The sequence below is a fragment of the Ursus arctos genome, unplaced genomic scaffold (assembly GCF_023065955.2).
Source record: "Ursus arctos isolate Adak ecotype North America unplaced genomic scaffold, UrsArc2.0 scaffold_32, whole genome shotgun sequence".
NCBI classification, from domain to species: Eukaryota; Metazoa; Chordata; class Mammalia; order Carnivora; family Ursidae; genus Ursus; species Ursus arctos.
The window spans coordinates 15,094,200-15,120,225 of NW_026623008.1; the positions used below are offsets into that span (position 1 = coordinate 15,094,200).

At 50.8% G+C, this 26,026-nt stretch overlaps 1 protein-coding gene across 5 annotated transcripts in view; it reads right to left on the reverse strand.

Moving 5' to 3' along the window:
* Positions 1–3,909: 3,909 nt before the first annotated feature.
* Positions 3,910–26,026, reverse strand: part of ECE1 (endothelin converting enzyme 1) — a 123,046-nt gene continuing 100,929 nt past the window's right edge. For 3 of the 5 annotated variants that reach the window (XM_026517133.4, XM_026517132.4, XM_048221820.2), the window contains exons 14-19: positions 25,220–25,323; positions 20,610–20,720; positions 19,841–19,908; positions 18,854–19,044; positions 16,470–16,565; positions 13,257–15,786 (exon numbers count right to left, since the gene is read on the reverse strand). In XM_026517133.4, the coding sequence (XP_026372918.1) occupies positions 15,610–15,786; positions 16,470–16,565; positions 18,854–19,044; positions 19,841–19,908; positions 20,610–20,720; positions 25,220–25,323 (747 nt within the window). In that variant the 3' untranslated portion in view covers positions 13,257–15,609. Of the gene's footprint in view, positions 7,096–13,256; positions 15,787–16,469; positions 16,566–18,853; positions 19,045–19,840; positions 19,909–20,609; positions 20,721–25,219; positions 25,324–26,026 lie in introns of those variants that run through there. The other 2 variants (XM_048221821.2, XM_044390582.3) reach the window with 1 other exon arrangement.

Consider the following 26,026-nt stretch of genomic DNA (forward strand, 5'->3'; position numbering starts at 1 on the left):
CATTCCCACCACTTGGACTGTCTCCGGCTCCTGGACTGCCTAGCAAGCTCCTATTCATCCTTCAAAACCCAGCTCGAGCATCATCTATGGGACAAACTTTCCTCCATTCTCTTCCTGCTCCCCCAGACAGATTTAATTGCTCCTACCTTCTGCTACTATTTTTTAAAAAGATGTTATTTATTTATTTACTTAGCAAGCATGGGGAGGGGCAGAGAGAGAGGGAGAGAGAATCTCCAGCAGACTCTGCACTGAGCATGGAGCCTGAAATGGGGTTGGATCCCGCAACCCTGAGAGCACGACCTGAGCCGAAATCAAGAGTCAGACTCTCAACTGCCTGAGCCACCCAGATGCTCCTGTCTTCTGTTACTTTTGTGTTGGGGCATTATTTTCCTATGCTTCCATCACACTGTCTTCAGAGGGGGCTTCTGTAGCCTCGTACCTGGCTGTAGTAAGTAGTCAATAACCCTTAACCTCTTTATCTTGTCAATGAAGCTGTAAATGGCTTGTATCACATCTGAACATCAGGAAAATAGAAACTTCTTTCATTTCATGCCATAGCATGGCCGACTTTTAGCACTTGGTTATATTCTCAGTCTTCTTGAGCCAAGGTGTCAGGAAGGTTCCTGTAAGTAAATGCAAACACCCCCCTCCACCCAGGCCAACAGTCCCTGCTATTCGCACCTGTAGTGTCATTGACCTTCTTACACTTAAACTTACTTGTCTCATGGCGGTCCCTGTGCTAGACAGTAAGCTCCCAATAGCAGTGACTGTGACTTTCACATTCATTGCTGGGTGCCCCGTACCCAGACTGAGCCTGGCACGGACGAGGAGCTCCATAAATGGAGGGATGGGTGTTGACTGAGTTCCTGAGTGTCACCCTACTCTGGTAGATTTGGGGGAGCACTATCTGGGCAGGTTGGAGTCCTCCACCATATCAGGTTTTCTGGAGTGGCCTTCTCTGCTTTCATTTGGGAAAACAATTGCCTTGGCTCAAAACCCAGTTCTGAGCCTGAGTTAAGTCACTTCACCCTTCTGGGCCTCGATTTCTCTCATCAGCACAGGGATTAGAGGAGTTTCAATGTTCCAGCTGAGCTGTGAGGTGGAAAGACTGAGCCCAGTACTGAACACAGGTCATCAGTAAATGGGGTCCTCTTCCCTTCAGCTCTTCCTCATACCTGGGGTTTGCGAGGACTCCGTTCTCTGGACTGCCATTCCCCGCCCAGATTCGAGGAGAACCTGGCGGTGGAAGGTCATCCAGTGGCACAACGGAGTGGGTAAAGCCCAGCTGTGGGGTCAGGCCCAATCTGAGTTTGAATCTCAGCTTTGCCACTCCCTAGCCAGGCCACTTTTCCTCTGCCTCCCGTGCCAGTCTCCTGCTAGGAAGCACGATGTCTATCCTACAGGGTGGATCCCAGGATCCCAGGACGTAACATCCGCAAAGCACCCAGGATGGGGCCAGACCCGAGAAGCTGCTGGCGAATGGTGAGTCCCTTCCCTCCCTCCAGCTGGCACTCGGCCCCTCCCCACTCTGGCACCGCCTGCCAAGTCCCAAAGTGGCTGCTGCAGCTGTCGTCCTGAAAACACATTCCCTGGCTGCTTTTGTCTTCTCATCCAAGTCTTCCCCAAAGCCTTAAACATTCCCACATCAAGGGTCGAAGAAGACAAAAAAGCCCGAGCTGACCTATCCACGCTGCTAGTTGGCAAATGTCCCAGAGGATCTTGCCCTGCCAATCACCGAGCTTGACATTCAGTTCCCTCAGTCCAATTCGCTCACATCCGACAAGATCAATGAGAAAAATAGGCAGCGATGATCAAAAGGGCCGACAAAGGCTCTTGGGGCAACTCTCCCAGCAGGATCGAGCGTCACACAAAAGTGCATGCAGGGGGTGTTCCATAAAAGCTCCTCCACGCACAGGCATCCCTCAGGCCCGGAGACCAAAACCCGGTTCCCATGACAACGCTGCAGCAAACGTTATATATAAATGTGTGTGTGTATACAGCCACACGGAAATGCACAGAAATAAACTCTTGGCACAATTCTTTCCTGTTCCAAACATGAAATAACCTGCAACGGTTGATTGCTGGAAGAGAAAGCAAAGAGGCTTTTCGAACAAACATGCTTCCCACGGGCTGGCTCTCCGTGGATGACACCTGTTTTGATGTGGGTCTGTTTTATGTCCTGCACCTGGAATATAGTAGTTACCCAATAAATATGTAATTGCTGAGTGAATGAATACGTGATGGTTAAATGGAAGAAAGACAGGAAGGGAGGGGAGGTAGGAGGGAGGGAGGGAGATCGAAGCAGCCTGGAATGTCAGGGCTAAAAGGGTTTCTGCTGAGTATTCGTTCGAATCCCACCTCCCTTTTTTTTTTCTGTTGGACAAACTGAGGCTCAGAAAAGGGAAGGAATCTTGCTAAAAGCCACTAAAGGAATTACCAGCAGAGTCCCAGTCCTTGGAGACTCAAGTAAGCCCGAAATGAATGAGTCCAGTTTCTAGCGGGATAATGAACATACTTGGAACAATTATTACGAGCCAGCAACTCTGCTAAGTACCTAGGGAAATTATCTCACAGTTTGCAACTGTGCAAGGGATGTGTTAGGGTTCCCTCTTAACAAAGCCGGAAACTGGGGCTCTCAGGAGGTAAAGTCACTTGACCAAGGTAGTTTGGCTAGTTTGTGGTTGGAATGGGAAATAATCCCGGGAGCCTCAGACACCACGTTCTGAGTCCCTACATTACACAGCCTCTCTCTGATGAGAGCCTGGGCCAGACTGGGAAGTAAAAGGGGAAATAGTGGCAAAAATTATCTCCATTTTTGCAGATACCGGGCTCGGGGAGGTGATGTAACTTGCCTAAGTCAGGGAGCTGTGGGGAAGGGGCTAGAACTCATGTTGAGGCTCCCACTCCAGGATTCCTTCAGTTTACTCACTGCTTTCTCACACAACACCCTTGGGACTGAAGACTGGTTCCTGTCAGCCCTAGAATCAGCCATCTGACTGGACAAGGAGAGGGGTCCACGACTGGCTGCCCAAGTCCCAGGATGCAGGGCGGGGGGTCGGGGGGAGGGGGGGAGATGGACCCAGGTCCGAGTTCAAGCGTCTCTTTAGGATTTTGCGCCCTCTGGTGGTCATATTTTAAAACTAGCAAGAAACCTCGAACTCCCTTTCAAACTTCCTCTCTAGAACCAGTTTTTTTTTCCTTCCTGGTGCTGGAAGGACATGGAAATGGCACACAGGGTCCAGGTACAGGCTCTCTGCTGCCCCGGATGTGCCATACTCCCCTTTCTTCCTCTGCTTCCTGATCGGTCTCCCTGCTTCTGCTCTGGCCCTCAAACATTCCATTCTCTGTATACCACAAGAAGACATTTTAAAAACCCAAAATTGATCATATGACTCCCCTGCTTATACTCTCCAATAGTTCCCATTGCTCTTAGAATAAAGCCCAATACCCATAATGGCTGGAAGGACACTGCCCCATGGCCACTGTCTCTCTCTCTCTGCAGTTTTTCTTTCCCTGATCTCCAGCCTCACTGGCCTTCTTACACTTGCTTATGTTCAAAGGAATCAAACAAGCCAGACTCAGAAATCATTCAGTTGTTGAAATGATTAGACAAGGGCTTAAAAATAAAAACAACAGCTTTTTTTTTAAAAGTAAACTCTACACCCAACATGGGGCTCAGACTCATGACCCAGAGATCAAGAGTTGCATGCTTGACTGACTAAGCCAGCCAGGCGCCCCTAGACAAGGGCTTTTATTTATTTTTCATTTATTTTTTTAAGTAGGCTCCATGCTTAGTGTGGAGCCCAGCATAGGGCTTCAACTCACAGCCCCGAGATCAAGACCTGAGCTGAGATCAAGAGTCGGACACCTAACCAACTGAGCCGCCCAGGTGCTCCGATAAGGGTTTTTATTTTTTTTTATTTTTATTTTTTTTAAAATATTTTATTTATTTATTTGACAGAGATAGACAGCCAGCGAGAGAGGGAACACAAGCAGGGGGCGTGGGAGAGGAAGAAGCAGGCTCATAGCAGAGGAGCCTGATGTGGGGCTCGATCCCATAACGCTGGGATCACGCCCTGAGCCGAAGGCAGACGCTTAACCGCTGTGCCACCCTGGCGCCCCCCGATAAGGGTTTTTAAATATAATCATGATTTATATGTTAAAAGTGCTAGTAGGAAAGGTGGATCACGTGCATAAACAGATAGGGAACTTCAGCAGAGATGGGAGGTGTAAGAGTCAAATGGAAATTCTAGAAATTAAAAAAGAAAAAAAATCCTAGTAGCCAAGATGAAGGATGCCTCTATGGGCTCCTCAGTAGGCTCAACAAAACTAAGGAAAGAGTCAGTAAACTTGAAGATGGGTCAACAGAAATTATCTAAACTGAAACACAGAGAAAAAGAAGTGTAAAACCAAAAAACAGAACAGAGCATCCAAGAGCCACAATTTGGCAATATCAAATGATCTAATACACATGTAATTGAAATCCCAGAAGGAAAAGAGAGAGAGAGCATGAGTGGGAAGAAATATGTGAAGAGATAATGGCTGAGAATTTTCCAAAAATGGTGGAAGACATCGACTGTAGGTCTTTAAGAATCAGAGAACACCCAAGTAGGACAAATTACCCTCCAGCAACAAAAAAGCAAAAATAAGACCACCTAATACATCATAGTCAAACTACCGAAAACTACAGGGAAAATCCTGAAGGAGCCAGAGGGGGGAAAAAAGACATTGCTACTTACAGAAGCACAAAGGTAAGAATGACAGCAGACCTCGTATCAGAAACTATGTAAGCAGAAGGCAATGAACCAGCTTGTTTGTTTGTTTGTTTGTTTACAGTTTCTTTCAGTAAGCTCTAGGCCCAACATGGTGCTTGAACTCATGACCCCAAGATCAAGAGTCGCATGCTCTACTGACCGAGCCAGGCAGTCACTCCGTGAATTGACATCTGAAAGTGCTGAAGAAACTGTCAACCCAGAATTCTGTATGCAATAAAAATATCTTTCAAAAATGAAGGTGCCAGGGGTGCTTGGCTGGCTTAGTCAGCAGAATGTGCAGCTCCTGATCTCAGGGTCAGGAGTTTGAGCCCCACATTGGGCATAGAGTTTACTGTAGAAAAACGAAGGTGCTGGTACCATGGATCCATACATGGAATAAAACTGCATACCATTACACACACACACGAGTGCATGTAAAAACTGGTGAAATCTAAATAAGATCTGACTAAGTCTGCTTAATAATATTGCCCTAATGTTGCTGGATTGAGAATAATAGGCTTTGATTTTGTACAATAGTTATGTAAGATGCAACCATTGGGCAAATCTAGGTGAAAAGTAAACAGAACTCTATGCTATTTTTTGCAACTTCATATGAGTCTATAATTCTCTCAAAATAAAAGCTTTTTTTTCTTTTTAAATGAAAGCACAACTGTTCTGTATCCTGACTCTGGTGATTATATGATTCTATCCAGGTCTCAAAACTCAGAATTATATACAAATAAACTCAATTTTACTGCATATAAATTTTTTTAAAAAATGAAAGACTTTTTCAAATCAACAAAAGCTGAAAATTCATTGCCAGCTGAGCTGTACCACCAGATCTGAAAGGAAGTTTTTCAAGTGGAAGGACATGATACCAGACAGGTTCTTGGCGCTATGCAAGGGAATATTGATTTTCAGAAATGGTTAAAATGAAAGGAAATATAAAAGACATGTTTAAATTATTTTTAGTCACCCTAACAGGGAATTAACTATCTAAAACAAAAATAATAACAGTGCAGTGGAGATTTATAGTGTATGGAAAAACAGAGGTGCTTGGCTGGCTCAGTCAGAAGAGCACGCAACCCTTGGTCTCGGGGTTGCAAGTTCGAGCCCCACATTGGGTGTAGAGATTACTTAAATAAAAGAAATTTTTTTGGTGGGGGGGGAGGGACCAAGGGATGGAGGGAGAGGGAGAGAGAGAATCTTAAGCAGGCCCCATGCTCAGCGCAGAGCCCGACAACCCTAAGATCATGACCTGAGCAGAAATCAAGAGTTGGAAGCTTAACCAACTGAGTCACCCAGGTGCCGCTAAATAAATAAAACTTTTTAAAAAGTTTATATAGTGTATAGAAAAATAAAATGTGTGACAATAATACATAAAAGGGTGGGGGGGAAGAATTGTGAGTATACTGTTGTAAGGTTTCTTTCACTATATATGAAGTAGTGTGATATTATTTGAAATCAGGTTGAGAGTAATGAAGATACGATTGTAAACCCTAAGGCAAGGATTGGTAAACTATGCCTGTGGACCAAATCTGCCCCATTGCTGTTTTTGTACAACTGGTAAACTAGAATGTGTCTACATTTTTTACATGGCTGAGAAAAATCAAAAGAAGAGTTATATTTCATGATACATGAAAATATATGAAATTCAAATTACAGTGTCCATAAAGAAAATGTTATTGGGATATACTCCCATTTACAGATTGTCTATGGCTGCTTTTGTGCTCCAGTAAGAGAATCGACTAGTACTGGCAGAGACAGATTGGTCTGCAAAGCCGGAAGTATTTACTATCTGGCTATCTCTGCTGTATGAATCCATGAAACGCATATTCCGGATTTAGTGTTTTAGCACAAGGACTTAATAGGACTCTAACAGTTTGGTTGGTTGAGTGAAACAGACCCAAAGTGGTCACAGATTAAATGAAGTTCAAATGCCAGACCTGTCTTCATACGCTGCAGAACAAAATATCCGAGGCTTAGGGAGATTGGACCATCGGGGTGGATTTGTCAAGGAAGGCCTACTCACCCACCATGGGAGGGTCCAGAGGACCTCCCCTTCACCATTGTGGCAAACACATTTGTGAGAGGAACTCCAGCAGCTGTGGTGTCTTTTCTCTTTGGGTCAGAAATTGCAGTGGGAATTTCTGCTACTGAACTTGGATCTCTAAATACATGGGGATAAGGAGATGCTGGAGTGGCAGGCATCAAGGCTTGGTATTTACTTACCAAACACAAGGTGCGCCATGGTTACTGGGATGGACAGCAATGCCAGAGAAGCAATCCGAATAGTCTAGTTTACAGAGACATCTGCGTTGGCTAGCTGATTGCAGGGTCCCTAGAGGAGAAGAAGATAGGCCATCTACTAAATCCTTCCTTGATCTGTACAAGCAGATTTCCAGCTTGAATAAACAGAAATCGACTTGAATCACCAAAACAGAGAGTCAGGGCCTCTCGATCAATTCACAGTCTTGAACCAGTTCACAGACCCAGAACCCCTTGAATAAAGGGGGGGATGGTGTCCCTTGAAGGAGGATCTGCTAGATTGCCAAAAATTTATACTGGTGATCTTTCTCCCACCCTTCCCCCAAGGGACCTAGGCATGTTTGCCAGAGTGACTGTGTACTCGGGGAAAGGAAATAATCAGTCTTTCCAGAGATTTCCAGACACTGGCTCTGAACTGATCCAAAATGTCACTAGGGTTCATGAGTCAGGCTAGGGACCACGGAGGTCAGGTGATCAGTGGATTGTTAGCTCAGGTCTGACTGGGATCCATCCTGGGGCTATTTTCCCCATTCTGGAATGCATAACTGGAATAGATATACTCAGCAGCAGGCAGAATCCCCACCTCCTAATTCCATCATGGTGGGGCTTAGGATGGCAACCTGTGAATTTGGGGGGGGGGATTTAGACATTCAGTCCATAGCTTCCTGGAATCTGGTATGCAGCTATTGGCCTGGCAAATGCTTTTTTCTCAACACATGATAGTAAAGAGCACAGGAAGCAGTTTTGTTCCAGTTGTCAAGGCCAGCAATATACCTCCAACGTCCCTCTTCAGGTGCCTCGCAACTCTCCAGGCCTAGGTCATGATTTCGTCCCCAGGGGTCTTGATTGCCTTTTATTCCCTCAAGACATCACGCTGGTCCATGATCGATACTAGGCTGATTGGCCCAGTGAAGAGGACATCACAGCGACTCTAGACATTGGTTAAGACACCTGTGATTTGTGCATCAGGGACACGTGGCCGGCTCAGTCGGTAGAGCAGGCAACTGTTGATCTCGAGGTTATGAGTTCAAGCCCCACGTTGCGTGTAGAGATAAGTTAAAAATAAAATCTTGAAAAAAGAAGATATTTGTGCATCAGAGGGTGGGAGATAAATCCCACAGAAAGCAGTCTTTCGCTTCAGTGAAATTCCCAGGGGTCCAGTAGTGTGGACTTGTCAAGATAAACCTTCTAAAGTAAAAGACAAATTATTGCATCTGGCCCATCCTATAACCCCCAAAAAAGGCATAAGACCTAACAGGTCTTTTCTGGATTTTGGAAGCAATATAACCCTCATTGAGGAATGCTACTCAGGGCCATTTACCACGGGACCTGATCAACTGTTAGTCTTGAGTGGGGCCCAGAACAAGAGAAGGCTCTACGACAGGTCTAGGCTGCCCAACACACTGCTCTGCTGTATGGATCAGGTGGTCCAGTGGATCCCATGGTTCCTCGAGTGTCACTGGCAGAGAAAGATGGAGCCTTTGTCAGACCCTTCCACCCTCGGTGGGTAGCTACTCCTTTTTTGAGAGACAACTCTTGGCTTGCTGTTGGGCATGTCACCACGGGCCCCCAAGTCACCAGGCGATCTGAGCTGCCCGTCACGGATAGGGTGTTGTCTGAGCCACAAAGCCACAAGAGTGGGCAGTACACTCATTATCAAATGGGACTGGTAGCGGCGCGCCTGGGCGGCTTAGTTGGTTGGGCATCCGACTCTTGATTTCAGCTCGGGTCATGATCTCAGGGTCATGGGATTGGGCTTCTCATTGGGCTCTGCACTCAGCACAGAGTCTGCTTGTCCCTCTCCCTCTGCTCCTCCCCTGACCCCCACTTTATCCCTCTCTCTTTCTCAAATAAATAGATAAATAAAAGCTTTTTTTAAAAATGGGACTGGTATATTTGAGATTGGGCTTAAGGAAGCCCTGAAGACGCAAGTAATTGCATGAGGAAGTGGCCCAAGTGTACATGACTCCTCCTTCACTGCATTCCCTCCTCTCTCCAAGCCCACGCTCGTGGCCTTCTGGAGTAATCTCTGCACCACGCTGACAGAGGAAGAGAAAACCTAGGCCTGATTTACAGATGGTTCTGCACTAAGTGGTCACGTACAGCACAATAGCCCCTTTCTGGGACATCCCCGAAGAGCAGAGGTGAAGGGAGATCCTTCCACGGGGCAGAACGTCAAGCGAAGGGGTGACCTGATTGTTCGTTTTGCCTGGAAGATAAACTGTACAGAAGCCTGATCTGTACTGATTCATAGGCTCTGCCCGACAGTTACCTGGATGGGAAAGGACTTGAGAAGAACCTGATTGGAAATTGGTGACAAGGAGGTCTAGGGAAGGAGCATATGGATAGACTTCCTCGAATGGGCGAAGAATACGAAGCTATTTGTGTCCATGTGAACGCTCACCATTGTCTGTTTCAGGGAGGGGACTGATGTGTCGTTTGGTGTGTGGACCTTCCTAGCTATTACATCTGCATTGCGAAATGTGGCATTAGCATTCTAACAAGTCTTTCTCTCATTAAATGTTTTGTTTTGCTTGAATTCTGGTATCAGGGCTGCAGACCCTGCCTTTTCGTTTCCAGGTGCCTCATAAATCCGTGTCCATCCCTTCATTCTTCACCTTTTGAATCACTGTGTTTTGGTAGCGTCTCTGGTATACACCCTAGAACTGTGTTTTGCTTTATGAGTCAATTTTTTTTTTAAGTAGGCTCTACGCCAACATGGGGTTTGAACTCAGGACCCCGCGATGAAGAGTCGCATGACCGACTGAGTCAGCCAGGCGTCCCTATTGTGTTTTTGAAAGATGGCTGTGCTTACTCAAAGTTATAAACACATTGTTAAATTTTATCTAATACTTCGATCATTTTTATATGCTTAGTTCTCTAGTATCTGTAGAAATTATTGCTGTGACCGTGTGTGAGAATTGCGTGAGGGAGGGGAGGTCTAGATTCATTTTTTCCCCGAGTATATATCCTAACACCATTTGTTACATGGCTCATCGTTCCTCAGCTGATTTAAAGGGTTTCCTTTATCCTACGCTAATCCCCACATAGCCACAGAATTGTTTCTGGCTCTCTAAAAAATGCCAGTTGTCCAATTCCTCTCTCTTGACACCAACCCACACTCTATTATTTCCTAGAGCTTTGTAGCAGATCCTGATGGGGCCGGCTCCCTCATTGTTCTTTCTCCAAATTGTCTTGGCCATGGCGTGTTTCCTCTTCCATGTGAATCGGCTTACCAGGGTCCACGAAAAATTGTCTTGGAATTTTGGTTGAGAGAACACGGACATTATAGATTAACTTGGGGAAAATCAACACTGTGGATCACAGTGAACCTTTCCACTCATGACCAGGGTGTTCCTGTGCGTTTAGTCAGGTCTTCTTGTATGTTCTTCAGTGAAGTGTTATAGTTCTTTCTGTAAAGGTCTTGTCCATTTCAAATTGGGTTTATTATTGTTCTAGATTCTTTAAAGTTTAGTATCTTCTCCAGTGCCTCCCTTTCGCAGTTCCCCAACCCTTCCAGGGAGCCCCTGCTGAGCCCCTTTGCTGACACGGTGACTTTTTGCTCCAAGTCCAGAACAGCATCTGCTTGAGCTCTAGAGGCTCCTGGCAAGTATTTGCTCATCTCCTCAGCTGTAGGGTAAACCCCCAAAGGGTCAGGCTGGGGTTTTAATTCCTGCTTGGGGCCCCAGGGCTCAGAGCAGGGGGGCGGGAGGGGCTTGTTCACTTGGTCATTGAGAAAAGGGGACAGCCCTCTGCAGGGAAAAATGGCGTCTCTCTCTTAGGTACCTCGGCGTGCGTGCATGAGTGTATGTGTGTGTGTGGTCCCCGGGCCATCACTGTTCTGTAGAAGCCTCTCATCCAGCCAGCCAGCCACTCTGCCATCCACCTATGCTTTCCCAAGCAGCTCCTTTCTAGCAGCCTGGGTTCCGAACTCAGCTCTGCCACGGCTCCCCTCTGATCTGGGTGACACCGTAGCCGTCTTCGAAATCTGCCGTAAGCGTTCAGGGAGGGGATGTGTGAGCACGCAGCACACAGCCTGATTCGCAGCAGGCACACAACGTGTGGAAGCTTTAAGGAAAAAATCCATGTATTCATTCATTCATCCCTTGGCAAGGGTGTGTGGAGGACATTGCATTCTGAAGGCAGGGAAGGACACGGGCTGTGTAAGGTGCAAAAAGAAGGCTCAAGGTGGCAAGGGGGGCCTCCAGTGGGGGCAGTTTGGGCAGAGTTCAGGTCCTAGGGCAGGTAAGTGCAGGGGGGAGCTGGTGAAGGGGAGTGATGTGATCTTTATAAAGGCTGCTTTCCCAGGGCAGCTGGTTGGAGGGGATGCGGTTGAGCCATCCGGGTGAGAAATGCGGGGCTATGGGCTCAGACACACACCTAGTGTGAATGTTCTGAGCAGTTCAGAGTGCATCACTGTCTCAAGCAGCCTCATATCTCCCCAGTATTTGTGGGTCACAGCGAAGAGAAGACAGATAAATGTCCATTTTACAGCTGAAGAAACTGAGAAATGACTTACTCCTTTTAAAGCAAGGCAGGGCGAGGAGTTTTGCCCCTTGAATAGGTGCTTGCTCACGTCATCACTCTATCCAGCTCAGACTATGACCCCAATTCTCCCCCTTCAGTCAAGGCTCAACTGAAATTTCTGCCCTCCAGTTAGTTTTTCCTGCTTACCCCAGCCCACTGGACTCATTCTCTCTGGCACTGGTGTGTTTTGGGATGGCTCCCTTGATGATACATTACTTATGGCTACCTGTCCATTCAGCCGTCTTTCCATTCATCCACTTATCCACCCATTCGCCCACGCATCCATCTACCCATCCATCCATCATCATCATCATCCGTCCATTTGCCCAATCATCCATCCATCCACTCCTTCCCCTACCCATCCATCCATCCATCCATCCATCCATCCATCCCTATCCATCCATCCATCCATCCATCCATCCATCCCTTCCCCTATCCATCCATCCATCCATCCATCCATCCATCCCTTCCCCTATCCATCCATCCATCCATCCATCCATCCATCCATCCATTCACCCATCCACCTATGCACCCATCCGCCCATCCACCCAGTTGTCCACCCACCTACTTAACCAACAGTCACTGAGCCCTACTCTGTGGCTGGTCTGTGCCAGGCACTGGCTTGCTAGAGATGGCACAGGCACTTTCATAGCCCAGAGAATTGGAACCTCTGTGTCACAGGTTGAATTGTGTCCCCTCAAATTCATATGTTGAAGTTGTAACACCCAGTACCTCAGAATATGACCTTATAGGATCGCTGCAGATGTCATTAGTTAAAATAAGGTCATCAGGGTGGGCCCTGATCCAATACGACTGGTGTCATTATAAAAAGGAGGGGAAAATTCGGACACATACCAGATGCGTACACAGGAAGAACACCATGTGAAGAAGGCGGCAGAGATCGGTGATGCTTCTACAGGCCAAGGAACGCCAAAGATGGCCAGCAAACCGCCAGAAGCTAGGCAAGATGCCTGGAATAGATTCTTCCTCACATCCCTCAGAAGGAATCAACTTTGTCGACACCTTCACCTTGGACTCTAGCCTCCAGAACTGTGGGACAATAAATTTCGGTTGTGTAAGCCACCAAGTTTGTGGTTCTTCATACGGTAGCCCTGGCACGAATACACTCTGGTAGGAGAGGGAAGCCTGTGTGATCGCACCTGATCTGGGGTGAGGAAGGGCTTCCTAGAAGAGGCGATGCTATGCTGGGCATTGAAGGACGGGCAGGAGTTTAGCAGGCAGCGAAGTCAGAGAAGAGCATTCTAGGCAGAGGGAAGAATATATACAAAGCCCAGGGGGAGGCACGAGTGTATGTCAGACACTTTTCCTTGAACTTCTTTGAATTGACCTACTCCTTTTGCCCTGCCAAGCATCCGAGGCCTGGAAACCCACTGCTGACACCCTCTGCTCCAAGATCATGGAAAAATTACTTTTACCAGGATGCCCCCTGGCCACAGCTGGCATGCATCATTCTCCCCAGCAGGGAGTGCTCACAGGATCGTACTGACGAAGGAAGAATGGCCAGCCGGGCACAGGCTCTGAGTCACCTTCCGCCATTGGTCAGGGTCCAAGGCCTCTGCGCTGGGGAGGAGGCACAGTTAGCCCCACTGCATGCGCGAGGACGGGGGGAGCTGTGTTGGCCAGGGGCACCCCCGGAGCCGCACAGGACGCACACCGCCCCGGGAGGACACACGCAGTCACGCGGCGCTCGGTACAAGTACTTTATTTGAGTTACAAGAGTGCCACACGCAAACTACAGTAGCACAGAACATAATACAAAACATAGATTCCCAGCCCCGAACCCCACGTCCGTGCGCCCGGGCCTGAGGTGGGGTGTCTCTCAGAGGGCAGCCGCCCATCTCTTCAGGCTTCGTTAAGCTCTGGAGGGGTAGGGACCGTGGGGGCTGCTCCCTTTGCTTCCATCCCTGTTGGGCCGCAGCCGTCCTCTCCCCTGGCCCCCCTGCGGTTCCTCGGACACCCCGAAGTGAATGCAGTCTACGCTCCTCCGGCTGAACCCTCAGCCCCGGGACACTTGCTTCTGGAGGGGACGTTCCAGGCCGTGGTGGCGCGCGACGCTCTTGAGGCCCGTGAGCTTCCATGGGGAAGGCGGGCCGGAGGGAGGGTGGCGGCGGAGGGGGCAGCCGGAGGGCGCCGGGGCTGGGGAGGCCCGCCTCTGCGTGGCGGGGTGCGTGGGCAGCCCGACTCCCCGTCTTCTCTGGCGCCTGTCCTACCTCTGCTCCGAAGCGCTACCAGGCCTGAGCTTGTGGGGACCTGGGGCCGCACCCGGAGCCCGCCCCGCCGCAGCTCTGCCGGGAGCTGGCTCGTCCTCTTGCGCGGGGGATCCCGGCTGCCGGGGCGCGGCCAGTGCTCTGAGGGAGCACGGCCAGGCCACGGGTGCCGAGGCGGCAGAGCCGAGACGGGCACTGGCCGCTCTGGCTTCAGCCACAGGGGCCTGCTTCCCCCAGACGGAGCTGCTGAACCGGGGCCTCAGAGGGGGGCGCCATTCCTGGTTCCCTACAGGCTAGACTGGCCGTGTTGGGGGAGCCTTTCCCTCACAGTCCTCCTTGGCTGAGGACACCTCCAAGTGAGGAGTGCATCCAGCTACAAGTACTGTCTTGATTCAGCCCCAGGGGCTGAGGGGGATGGGGCTCCGGGCAAGCCCGGGTCCGTCAGCTTCCTGACCTTGGTGCCACTGCCCCGCAGGCTAGAGCTCCCGGGCTGCCGTGAGGGGCAGCTCTGTGGACACTGGGGGGGTATGGCCTTGCATTACAGTCAGGACACTTGAAGGCTTCACTGAGGAGGCAAACGGGCAGCTGGCAGAGGGCTGTCTCCTTGGGTGGAGCTTGGGCTGCGGCCTCGGCTAAGGCACTAAAGATGGAGGGCGGGCAGGCGGGGCTGGCGGTGGTCCTGGGAGCCAAGCCCAGGCCAGCGGTGCAGGACGGAGCCCAGAGGGAGGATCCGGGCTCTGCAGGACGGGAGAGTGGACTTCCCTTTTCTCCTTCCCGTGGGGAAGAGGGTCAGGAGGCAGACCTCGAAGTCATTGGGATGGGAGGGCTGCTGCAAGGGCAACTGGACCCTGGGCCACACATGGAGCAGCCAGGAGAGGGTCAGAAAGAGGCTACCTATCTGATGGAGGGCTGGGTCTCGCAGGGCTCCTGACATCCAGGTCCAGGGTGCTCGGGTGCCCCGGGGCTGGGTGTGAAGGCCATGAGCTGGCCTCATCCTGCCACAGCCATCAATTTCCTGCTGCGACTTTGGGGATCAGATTGTCCTCGTTGGGGTTCCCACTGTTGGACTCTGGGGACAGAGGCAGGCAAGCTGTGAGGGGCAGTGTCTGTGAGCTGGCCTCTGCCCCTTCCTGGCCTCCACACCTCTTCTCTTCACACCCTGTGACCGCAAAACCAGGTGACAGAGGCTGAAATTGCAAACACCAAGGGCTGGGGCAGCTCTCTACTTGGGGACATGCTCAGTGGCGGGGGATTGGCTGCCTCAGCCGACCTCACAGCGAGTGAGGAAAGGAGGGGTAAATCAGTGGGGCTTCCCTTATCCACAGGTTATTTAGAAAAACAGAATATAATAAATATACCAATCCTCTCCTAAAAAAAAAAAAAAAGTGTTTTAAATGCGTTATTTCCCTGAAGATTTCCAGTGTATTCCACAATGTTTAAAAAATAGTTTCCCCAAAAATATATCTTTAAAGCATTTGACACAGTGGTATTTGTGGCGTTTCTGGCGCTGGATGTGGGCAGGGGGGCCATGTCCCACTGCCCTTGTCAGTATGGGGCCCAGGCCTGGTAAGCAGCCAGCCTGTCACCCAAATGCCCGTGAGAGTTGACGCACGTGTGCCTGGGACAACAGGGTCTTCACAGGGGATCAAATCTCGGATTGTGTTGAGAACCCACATCAGAGGCTCAGCTCCAGCTGGAAACCCTCCAGTGCGGGGTAGGGGGGCCCTGGGTGGCCAGGGGGTAGGGCGACACCTCGGACGCTGGATGGAAAGGCGGCCTCGTGGGCCCCCCCGGGGGCTCATCCTCTGTCTTGGCTCGAGGTGTTTCCACCCTCACCAGACCTCACACTTGTGATGAGGGTTCATGGGGGAGCCAGGCGGGCAGTGGAAGTGTTCTGAGAATTCCCTGGAGTTAGAGACGGAGCCAATGACCCGGAAGCGGGAGGGGCTGTGAGGATCGGTGATGAGGCCTTCGTGGGAGCTCTCGGGCGTGCGGACAGAGCACCAGACCTTTGTGAGGCGACAAGGGAGAAGCTGGGTCACTGTGGCGCCCAGAGACCACCAGACTGCCCCCAACCACGACAGCAGGGGAATGAGCCCCTACCTGGTTCTGAGACCCTTGGGAGTCCGGAGGGGTGACCAGGTGGGTAGGGAAGAGACCGTGGGCTGGTATGTCCCCCATCCCAGCATCCTCTACTGCGGTCACCTCTGTCGGTCCTGGGCCTCTGCATTAGATTTCCTCTGAACAAAGGATTCTGCCCTGAACTGAGTCTGAAAACCCTGAACTGAGTCCAGGTCACTCACTTCCTGCACAGAGCAAAAACTGTCTAATGGCCTGGTGGCTCTGGGCACTAACAGAAGACTATACATTAATGCCAATTCAAGGGACATCCTAGGGCATCTTGAGTTTAGGAAATTTCTAGAACCCCTGAACCAGAGGGCCCTTAGCACTCACTTATCCACGCATCTACCAGATACAGGAAACCTTTCCATGGCATTCATGGCCCTTCATCAGATTTCTCTACTGGCAGGGAGCTTGTCTTCTTACTGAGTATCAGATGTACTATGGACAGTCCAATGAGCTAGAAGGTTCTCAAATGAGGGGAATTTGCCTTTTGGCTCTCAGAGCTCCTGGATTATCAAGATGGCAGAAATGTGCCTGAGTTTGGCATATTCTCCTACAATGAACTCACCTGTGCAAAGCCCAGGAAGAAGAGCTGGTTATTGGTGAGGCCCAGGGTGGGCAACGTCTGCTCGGCCCCGTTCTTCTTCACCCAGTTCTGGTAGGCCTGAGAGCAGAGAAAACAAAGCTCAGGGGCTCCCACGACACAGGAGCAAACAGGGCCACAATGGGGAGCCGTTGCAGGACGTCTCAGGAAGCTCTACCCTGCTGGGGCAGGGACGCGTTTGGGGGCGTCTGGGCCCCGGCTCAGCCTGGAGAAGCAATCTTCTTCACGCTGTAAATACCATCTGCATGGCCACGGCTCTCAGGTGCACACTTCCAGCCCCAGCCTCTTCCCTGATTTTTGTATTCACGGCTTCAGCTGGCTTTCCAAGACGTTCCAAGTTTCCAGACTTAACATGGCACAGACAGAACGAGGGGTTACACACACATGCTCGGGCCTCAACCCCAGAGTTCTTCTTTGAGCTTCTTTTTCTTTCTTATTTTTTTTAAGATTTTATTTTTAAGTAATCTCTACACTCAACGTGGGGCTTGAACTCACGACCCAGAAATCAAGAGTCGTACGATCTTCCGACTGAGCCAGCCGGGAGCCCTGAGCTGCTTGTTCAGTTATCCAAACCAACTAAATCTGGCCACTTCTCACCCCTGCCATAGCTTCATCCCTTCTCTTGCCTGGACAATCTCACAACACCTTGCTAACTAGACTCCTTGACTCAAGCTGGTCCAATTCCAACCCCCTCCCGACACAACATCTTAAGTCATCCTTGTAAAGCCGGGGTTGGCAGACTTTCCTGCCAAGGGCCAGAGAGTAAATATTTTCAGCTTTGGAGTCCAAACGGTCTCGGTGCAACTACTCCATTCTGGCGTCGTGGTGTGAAAACAGCCGCGGACAGCATGGAGGCCAACGGGCCTGGCGGGGTCCCCCTACATTTTTATTTACAAAAACAGGCTGAGGGCTGGATTTGGCCCACAGGGTGTAGGTTTGCTGACCCTTGGGTTTTTTGTTTTTTGTTTTTGAAGTTTTACTTATTTAAGAATCTCTACCCCCCAGGTGGGGCTCGAACTCACGACCGAGATCAAGAGTCGCATGTTCTTCCCACTGAGCCCCCTGCTAACCCTGATTTTAAAGGATAAATTAGATCATGTCATTCTTCTACTGAAAAATTCTGTGGCAGCTCCCATTGTACAGAACAAAACCCAAGCTCCTTGATCTGCCGACGCAGGCCCGGTGAGCTCTGGCCGCAGCCCCTCCTCTGACCTCCCCTCCTTGCACTTCACCCCTGCCCAAGAACAGGAAGTGGAGATGGACATAGTCTGGTAAGGTCAAGACAGGAAGACCAGCTTCCCTGCCTCCCCTTCCTCATCCTTTAGGTCTCCATTCAAATGTCATCCCCTCCAGAAGGCCTACCCTAGCCCCCCTGCCCCCTAATTCTTATTACTTTGCCCTATTTTATATTCTTCATCTTGTCAGTACCCGAAATGATCTTCCTTATTTGTTAGGTGTGTGCTGGCTTTCCTCCCCTCTCCCCAGCCCCACGCAAACTGTGAGCTGTGGGAGAGCAGGACCCCTGTCTGTTTTGGCGCAAAATCTCCAGTGCCTGACAGTCCGTAGTGGGTAGAAGGTTCACAGTACATTTTCACTGACTCATGGGCTTCAGGCAGGTTACCTGGTGTTTCTGGCCTCAGTTTCCTCACCTGCCAAATGGGGGTTGTAGCAGCTAATGGTAAAGTTGTGGGGTACTGAGCAGAGCCTGGCACATAATAAGGCCTCAATAAATGGCTCCTCATGGTACTTCTGCTCTGACTGTCACGGTCAGGAGGCAGCTCTGTCTTGCTCTGATAGGCACCTAATTCTCCTCTCGTGGCCTGCATTCTCTCTCCCTTCCAACTCAGCTAACCTTTCTGAGTGTCACCCTGGACCAGGCCATGCGCCCAAGTTGTCTGTCATCCTTCGGACAGCCCAAGCACACTGCGGCACAAGGGGGCTAAGTGACTTTCCCCAGAACGAGGGCTGGAACTCGGAACTGGCTCCATGACCAGTGTCCCTCCCCTCCCCTCCCCTCCCGGGCCCACGGCTGCCTGAATCAGTGATGCCTATCCCTGCCAAGGTAGGAACCAGCAGGTCGTCAGATGGCTCCAGCCTAAGCCCTTGCCTGGATCTGTCAGTCGGGCCGGACTCAAGTCTGGAAGGCCGTCTGTGCACCAGGCCCTGGGCGAGGGACTGCCACAGACCTCTCAGTCGGCCCCACTACCCCCCGTTTCACAGAGGAGCACACAGAAGGTCATGCGGCGGCTGCAGCTGGCTCCCGCTTGCCTGTAGAGACCCTTTCCTGAGGAGACCCCGGCACAGGCCCAGAGCCGGGGCCAGGGTGTGTGTGGGCAGTGAGCTCTTACCCGATAGGCCGCCTTGAGCCCCCCGTTGTCGGCGATGTTCTCCCCCAGCGTGTGCCGGCCGTTCACGGGCTCCCCGTTCACGCTGTAGTTGCCGTACTGCTCCACCATGCACTCCGTCTGCTGCTTGAAGGCCTCCACGGACGAGTTCTTCCACCAGGGCCGAAGGTTCCCGTCCTTGTCATACTCTCGGCCTGTAGGTTCCGAGGGAAGCGTCAGGTCAAGGGGGAGAGGGGGAGGAGGAGGCAGAGCTCACTGCGCCTATCTGCCTGGGGAGAAGTGGGTCCACCCGCCCATCCCCCCGGGGATCCCTCGCCCCCCACCCAGCAGCACCTGGGAGATGATAGCAGCCCGGGTGCCTGAGGAGCTGGGACAGTGAGCTGGGCAGCTGGGTGGGGGTGGGGGAGAGAGGATAGAGGAACATGATGCGGGCAAAGGGTCAGCATGTTTACAGTGACAGTGGAGCTGGATTCATTGTCAAGGCTGGCTGAGGGCCTCGGACGCTGAGCCCCAGAAGGGGGAAATGGAGTCAGCAGCACTGGGATCACAGGACAGGCCCCGACCTCTAAGGTCCCCAAGGCAGGAATGAATGAGGATTCTGGTTGTTCTGGTGAGGAGGCAAATGACCTCAACTCCTCTGATGGCAGTGGGCCCAGAGAAGTCTCTGGAGTGCTGGAGAAATGTGAGCTCCCTGGTGACTACTAACATCCCCTCCTGAGGACGGGACACCTTCCAGGAGCCCCCCGTGTCTGACACGGTCCCTGCAATCCCCACACCAGGCTGCAGTCATCATGCCCATTTTACAGACAAGGATGAGGAGGCCTGGAGAAAGGACAGGACTTGTTTAAGCCCTTTAACGGGCAGGGGCACGGCCAGGATTGAAGCCAGACCCCTCTGTCTCCAGGCCTTTGGAGGTGATGAGAGCAAAGCAGAAGCAGTGCAGCCAGGAGCCGATGTGGCCCGTCTGAAGGGGACCCCAGGAAGCCGTACCTTGATCATCAAAAGCATGAGTCAGCTCGTGGCCCACGACAACACCAATGCCACCGAAGTTTAAGGCCCTGGGGGGGGGGGGAGGACACAAAGGTGAGGGTGACGCCATAAGGGGACATCGCTTCCTGGGTCTGGAGGCACAGCAGGGTCCCGTGGGCTCTCTGGGGGTGTGGCCACAACCTGAGCCTCCAGCCAAACCTCTGAGGCTAGTCAGAGGCTGGGCAAGTGGCCTGTGGTCGGCCTGTACCCCCTGGATGCCAAGCACTGTGCTAATGCCCCACCGAACTGCACTGGCCTCTTTGGCATTAGTGCCCGACTGTTTGGATAGGCAAACCGAGACTGGGAACGAGCGGTCCAATCACTTTGCCCGAGGGCCGCGCACTCAGCAAAGAGCAGACCTGGGATTCAAACCCAGGGCCTTTCTGAGACCCTGCTCTCACACTTTCCACCCGCCCCCCGCTGTGACTGCTCCGCAACACAGCTAGAGGGGCGTTCCCCTAGATAGGGCACCCGACTTCACCACATGCCCCCAAGCTCCCCCATGCAGGGGCTTCCAGACCCCTTCTGGACCCCCGGAGGGAAGCGCAGGGAGTGAGGACGTTGTTCCCTCTGCAACGTTTCTGACAGTCCCGAGCTCCCTGGGCCAGTGGGACAAAAAGCCCTCGGGCAGACCGGCGGCTCGTGGGGTCGGCTGTGGGCCCCAGGGCCGGGCTGGGTGTCCACGGAGGGGCGGGGGGGGGTTGGGGTGTCAGCAGCACAAGCATCATACTTGGGCGAGGAGCGGGTGTAGAACGGCGCCTGCAGGATCCCGGCGGGAAACACGATCTCGTTCTTGGTGGGCGAGTAGTAGGCGTTCACCATGGGTGGGGTCATGCTCCACCTGCACGTAAACACACGTGGAAGCGCAGCCGGCTGCGGGGAGGCCCGTGCGGCGGCCCGCCTGGCCGTGTCGAGGGCCTGAACCCCAGCCCCAAGGGCACACAAGGACAAGGACAGCTTTAGCAGCACAGTTTTTGAGGGGAAAACCAGAAAACACCCACAGGTCTGCAAAGAAAGGGACCAGTTAAAGCCCATGTCGCACCACACAGCGGAACAGCGAGCTCTTAGGAAGAGCCAGACAGACCGCTACGTAATGCGAGGCCACTGCCGCCGAGCAGTTCTCAAAGCGTGGTCTGTGGACACCAGGAGGGTCCTCAAGCCCCTTTCAGGGGGTCTTCGAGGCCAAAACTATCTTCCGTAATAATACTGAGATGTGATTTGTCTTTTCCGCCGTGGTGACGTCTGCCCTGATGGTAGAAAAGCCATGGTGGTGGAGTTGCCGGAGCCCTCGTGTGAGTCCAGCTGGCGGCCCCCGTTGTTCCCGGGCTCCCCGCCTTCCTCACCAGGACAAACGAACCCATCTCACTGAGGAACCCCGCTGATGAAGCAGCACAAGTACTTCATGTTTTTTAAAGTTTTATTTATTTAAGTAATCTCCACACCCAACGTGGGGCTCGAACTCACGACCCCGAGATCAAGAGTCTCGCGTGCTCTACTGACTGAGCCAGCCAGGCGCCCCACGATTACTTAATTTCATTAAATCTAGACCCTTGAGTAGAAGTGTCTTGATATGCAGTGTGGACGGATGGGAAGTCCGCATAAGCACCTGAGCTTTTCTCATGGGAGCCCGTTTGCACTTGTGAGGATGACGGGCAAACTGGCATTTCAGACTTGGGTATCCCGCAGACAACTTCTTGAAAATGAAGTGAGCTTATCACCTCGAGGGAAACAACTGACATCATTTGTTGCCAGTGATAAAAATTCAAGGTTTAAAAAAAACTTTGGGGGCACCTGGCTGGTTCGATTGGTAGAGCATGGGAGTCTTGACCTTGGGGTTGTGAGTTTAAGCCCCACACTGGGCGTAGACCTTACTTAAAAAAATAAGAATAAATAATTTTTTAAAGAAATTAAAACATTAGGGGTGCCTGGGTGACTCAGTCAGTTAAGTGTCTGACTTTGGCTCAGGTCATGATCTCAGGGTCCTGAGATCAAGTCTCCACTTTGGGCTCCCTGCTCGGCGGGGAGTCTGCTTCTCCCTTTCCCTCTGCCCTTCCCCCCGCTTGTGCCCTCTCTGTCTCTCTCAAATATATAAATAAAATTTTTAAAAAATTCAAAAAAAACTTTGAAGTTTCAAGGAAAAATTAATTAGTAAAATTAATTATAAGAACTTGTATCAGTTACCATAAACTTGAAAGCTTTCCGACACTGAAAGTTTTTTTTTAATTTAAATTCAATTAGCCAACATATAGTACATCATTTGTTTCAAATGTAGAGTTCGATAATTCATCAGTTGCTGAAAACTTCTCTCTTGGGTGCGGGAATGGGATAGAGGGTGGGGGAATGGGATAGACCGGTGATGGGTAGTAAGGAGGGCACGTATTGCATGGTGCACTGGGTGTTATACGCAACTAATGAATCATCGAACTTTACATCAGAAACCGGGGATGTACTGTATGGTGACTAACATAATATAATAAAAAAACATAAAAAAAAAACCTTCTCTCAGGAGGTCAACAGTGATATGAACAAAGGTGGACTTTTTCGGATAAGGTATAAGGAAAATGTCACTATTTAGAAGTATATAAAAGTCAGCAAGCCTTGGCCCAAATGACCCATGCGTGACGTTACAAATCATGGCTGGGTAAAATATCCATTCAAAGTACAAGACAGACTGACAGACTTTAGTGGAACAGAGTGTGAAAGGTTCATGATTTGGGCTCAGGTTCCACAGTACAACTAACCTTTAAGAAATGATTACTTGCTGAGTTTTGGTGTAATCGATGAAGAATGTGCATAAGTAACAGAAAAGTCTACTAAAGCATCCCTCCCTTTCCCAACTTCGTATCTGCATGAGACTAGATTTTCTTTGGGGGGGGCAGGGCAGAGGGAAAGGGAGAAAATCTTTTTTTTTTAAAGATTTATTATTTGAGAGAGAGCTCGAGTACACATGCATGGGGGAGGGGCAGAGAGAGAATCTCAAGCTGACTCCTCGATGAGGAAGGTGCCCAACAGGGGGCTCAATCCCTCCACCCTGAGATCACGACCTGAACCAAATTCAAGAGTTGGACGCTTAACCAATTGAGCCACCCAGGCGCCCCCTGAGAGAGAATCTTAAGCAGGTTCCACACCTAGTGTGGAGGCTGATAAAGGGCTCGATCTCATAACCCTGAGATCATGAACTGAACCGAAATCAAAAGTCAGATGCTTAACTGACTGAGCCACCCAGGAGCCCCTAGACTTTATACATTTCATAACAATATATTGCAATAGATTGAACACAGAAGCAGATATGAGAATCCGGCCGTCTTCTATCAAACCAGATATTAAAGAAATAGGCAGAAAGTAAAGTAATAATTTTTTTTCTCACTAAACTTTTTTTAAAAATAGTTATTTTTCATAAAATTTACATTAAATTGATATAATCTCCATACACAAAGAGATTCTTTGGGATCCAATAATTTTTCAAGAGTGTAGAAGGGGGTGCCTGGCTGGTCATTGGAAGAGCAGGAGACTCACGGGGTTGTGAGTTCAAGCCCCATGTTAGATGCAGAGATTACTTAAATAAAAGTTAAAAAAAAAAAAGGAGAGAGAGTATAGAAGGGACCCTGGTGGTAGAAACATTTGCCCACTCGATAATTTTTCTGGTGTGCAGGGGAAGGCCAGTGATGAGTGGAGTGAGACAGAAAGGACTTTTTCTCCAAGAGGTTAGACAGTCACTCTGTCTCCTCCAGCTGACCCTGAAGAGGTGTTGAGGGGTACCTGAAGCCATGGAAAGATAGAAATTGAAAACATCATATTTATATTCAAATAATCATGGCTACGTTAACGGGCAGGAGGCAGAATTTATTTTTTTTAAAGATTTGTATCTATTTATTTGAGAGAGAGAGAACATGAGCAGGGGGAGGGGCAGAGGGTGAGAGAGCAGCAGACTCCCCGCTGAGCAGGGAGGCTGCTGTGGCCCTCTATCCCAGGACCCTGAGATGACCTGGGGCTCAATCCCAGGATCCCAAGATCATGACCTGAACCAAAGGCAGACACCCTAACAGACTGAGCCACATGGGCACCCTCAGGAGGCAGAATTTAAATGAAAAAAAAAATTTTTTTTGAAGATTTTATTTATTTACTTGAAAGAGATAGCGAGAGAGAGCACGAGTGGGGGCGGGCTCCCCACTGAGCAGGGAGCCCGATGCAGGGCTTGATCCCAGGACCCTGGGATCATGACCCGAGCCAAAGGTAGAGGCTCAACAGACTGAGCCACCCAGGCGCCCCTAAATGAAAAATTTTAAGCTAAATCAAAAGACTTCAGATAAATTCATAACCTTGTGGCAGTACCTGTGCCATATTCTGGAAATAAAAAACCGCCTTCCGGCACATTTAGGGGAGGGGGTTCCTCTGTAGGAGATAGAAATCTTAAGAGGAAACAGAGATGTTCAAACTCTCATTGGCCACGAGGGGGCGCCAGAAGCAAAGAGAATTCTTGCTTCCACCTTTGGTAAGATTTATTCTGCAAAATGTTTTAGCAGCGGAAAGAGCTTATTTTGAGAGCTAGAGCTGGGACGACAACATATGAGTTTTCCGAGGAGACTGCTCAAAAAAGGACAGAAACCAGGGCTCACTCCAGATTATTTTAAGAAGGTTTGAGGTCCAGGAAGAAGCTGTATTTTAAAAAACTTCCCCCAGGGGGGCACCTGGGTGATCTAATGGGTTGAGCCTCCAAGTTTTGGTTTTGGCTTGGGTCATGATCTCAGGGTGGTGCGATCCAGTCCCATCTCGGGCTCCATGCTCAGCGCAGATCCGCTTGAGATTCTCTTCCTCTCCGTCTGCCCCTCCCGCTCATTCTCTCTCTCAAATAAATAAATAAATCTTAACAACAACAACAACAACAAACCCTCCCCAGAGGGTCCTGCTGTGCAGTAAGGTTTGGGAACCACAACTGTTGGGGGCCCATTCGGAATCTTCGCTAGCTGAGCCTCCCCTGTGCCAGACGCTCCTGGTCACACGTGACCGTCACATGGCTCCTCCCGTCTTATTTGCAGATAAGGAGGCCGAGGCTCCCAATGCTGGAGCTGCGGAGCTGGGGCCGTGAGGCCAGGCTACTCTGCCAGCTGGCTGGGTGCCGGGGCACAGAGACCCGGGCCGGTCCCAGCTCCTGGCTGGGCACACTTCCTCGGTCCTCAGTTTCTACCTCTGAAGAGTGGGAAAACAACGGTCCCCACTCCTCAGACGGTGCTTGTGACAGCTACGTCTGGCATCGGTGCGTGTGTGACAAAGGCATGCTCAGCCCAGGGCACCCCTGTGTTCGGGAAGCCAGCACCCTCCCAGCAAGGCCCCGGGACTCACTGGTCTCTGTTGGGAGCTTTCCTGAGCTGGTCAGCAGTGACCCTCCAGGAGAAGTTGAAAAACCGCATGGCATTCTCGAAGTAGAGGTCCGGGACTGCAGTATACTGGACGAGAGGAAGCAGGGTGAGGAGATGGAACCCGCCCGGGGTTGGGAGGCCCCTCGCCTCCTCAAATGCAGACTCCTTCTTCTAAAACTGAGGAAGCTCAGACCCCACGAGGTCATGGGGCTGGTCCACAGGAATGGAAGGCTCGGGACTGCAGGCTTGGGTTCTTGCTTTGGCCCTGACCTTGCTGGGGCCTGGCACCCTCTCCCGTTTGAGGACACACTGAGAGCTTCACTGGAAATCAGCCAATCTCTCCAGCGCTGTCCAACAGAACTTTCTGCGATGATGGACGTGAGCTAGGCCTGCGTTATCCAGTACGGTAGACGCCAGCCGCGTGTGGCTACTGAGCATTTCAAATGTGGCTAGTGTGACTTGTACATTTAATTACATTTTAATTAATTTAGATGTTAATTAATTAAATAGTAGTGGCTAGTAGCTACCACACAGGAGAGCACACAAATCAAGCTGGGGTCTATCTCTGAAATGTCAGGGGACAGGCATCACTGCACGCTTTCCTCAGCATACTGCCCAGCCTTTCGGCTCTTTTCAGGGGCAAGGTACTCCTGCAGATCTGCTCCAGAGCTTTCTGGCTTCTCGTCAGGGCTCTGGTAAAACGCTGGGCCCTTGGGGACAGGACTCTGATCCTGTGGGCTGTGCCTGGGCTATCCCCAGGAGTCTCCCCAGGTCTTGTGTCGTGACACCC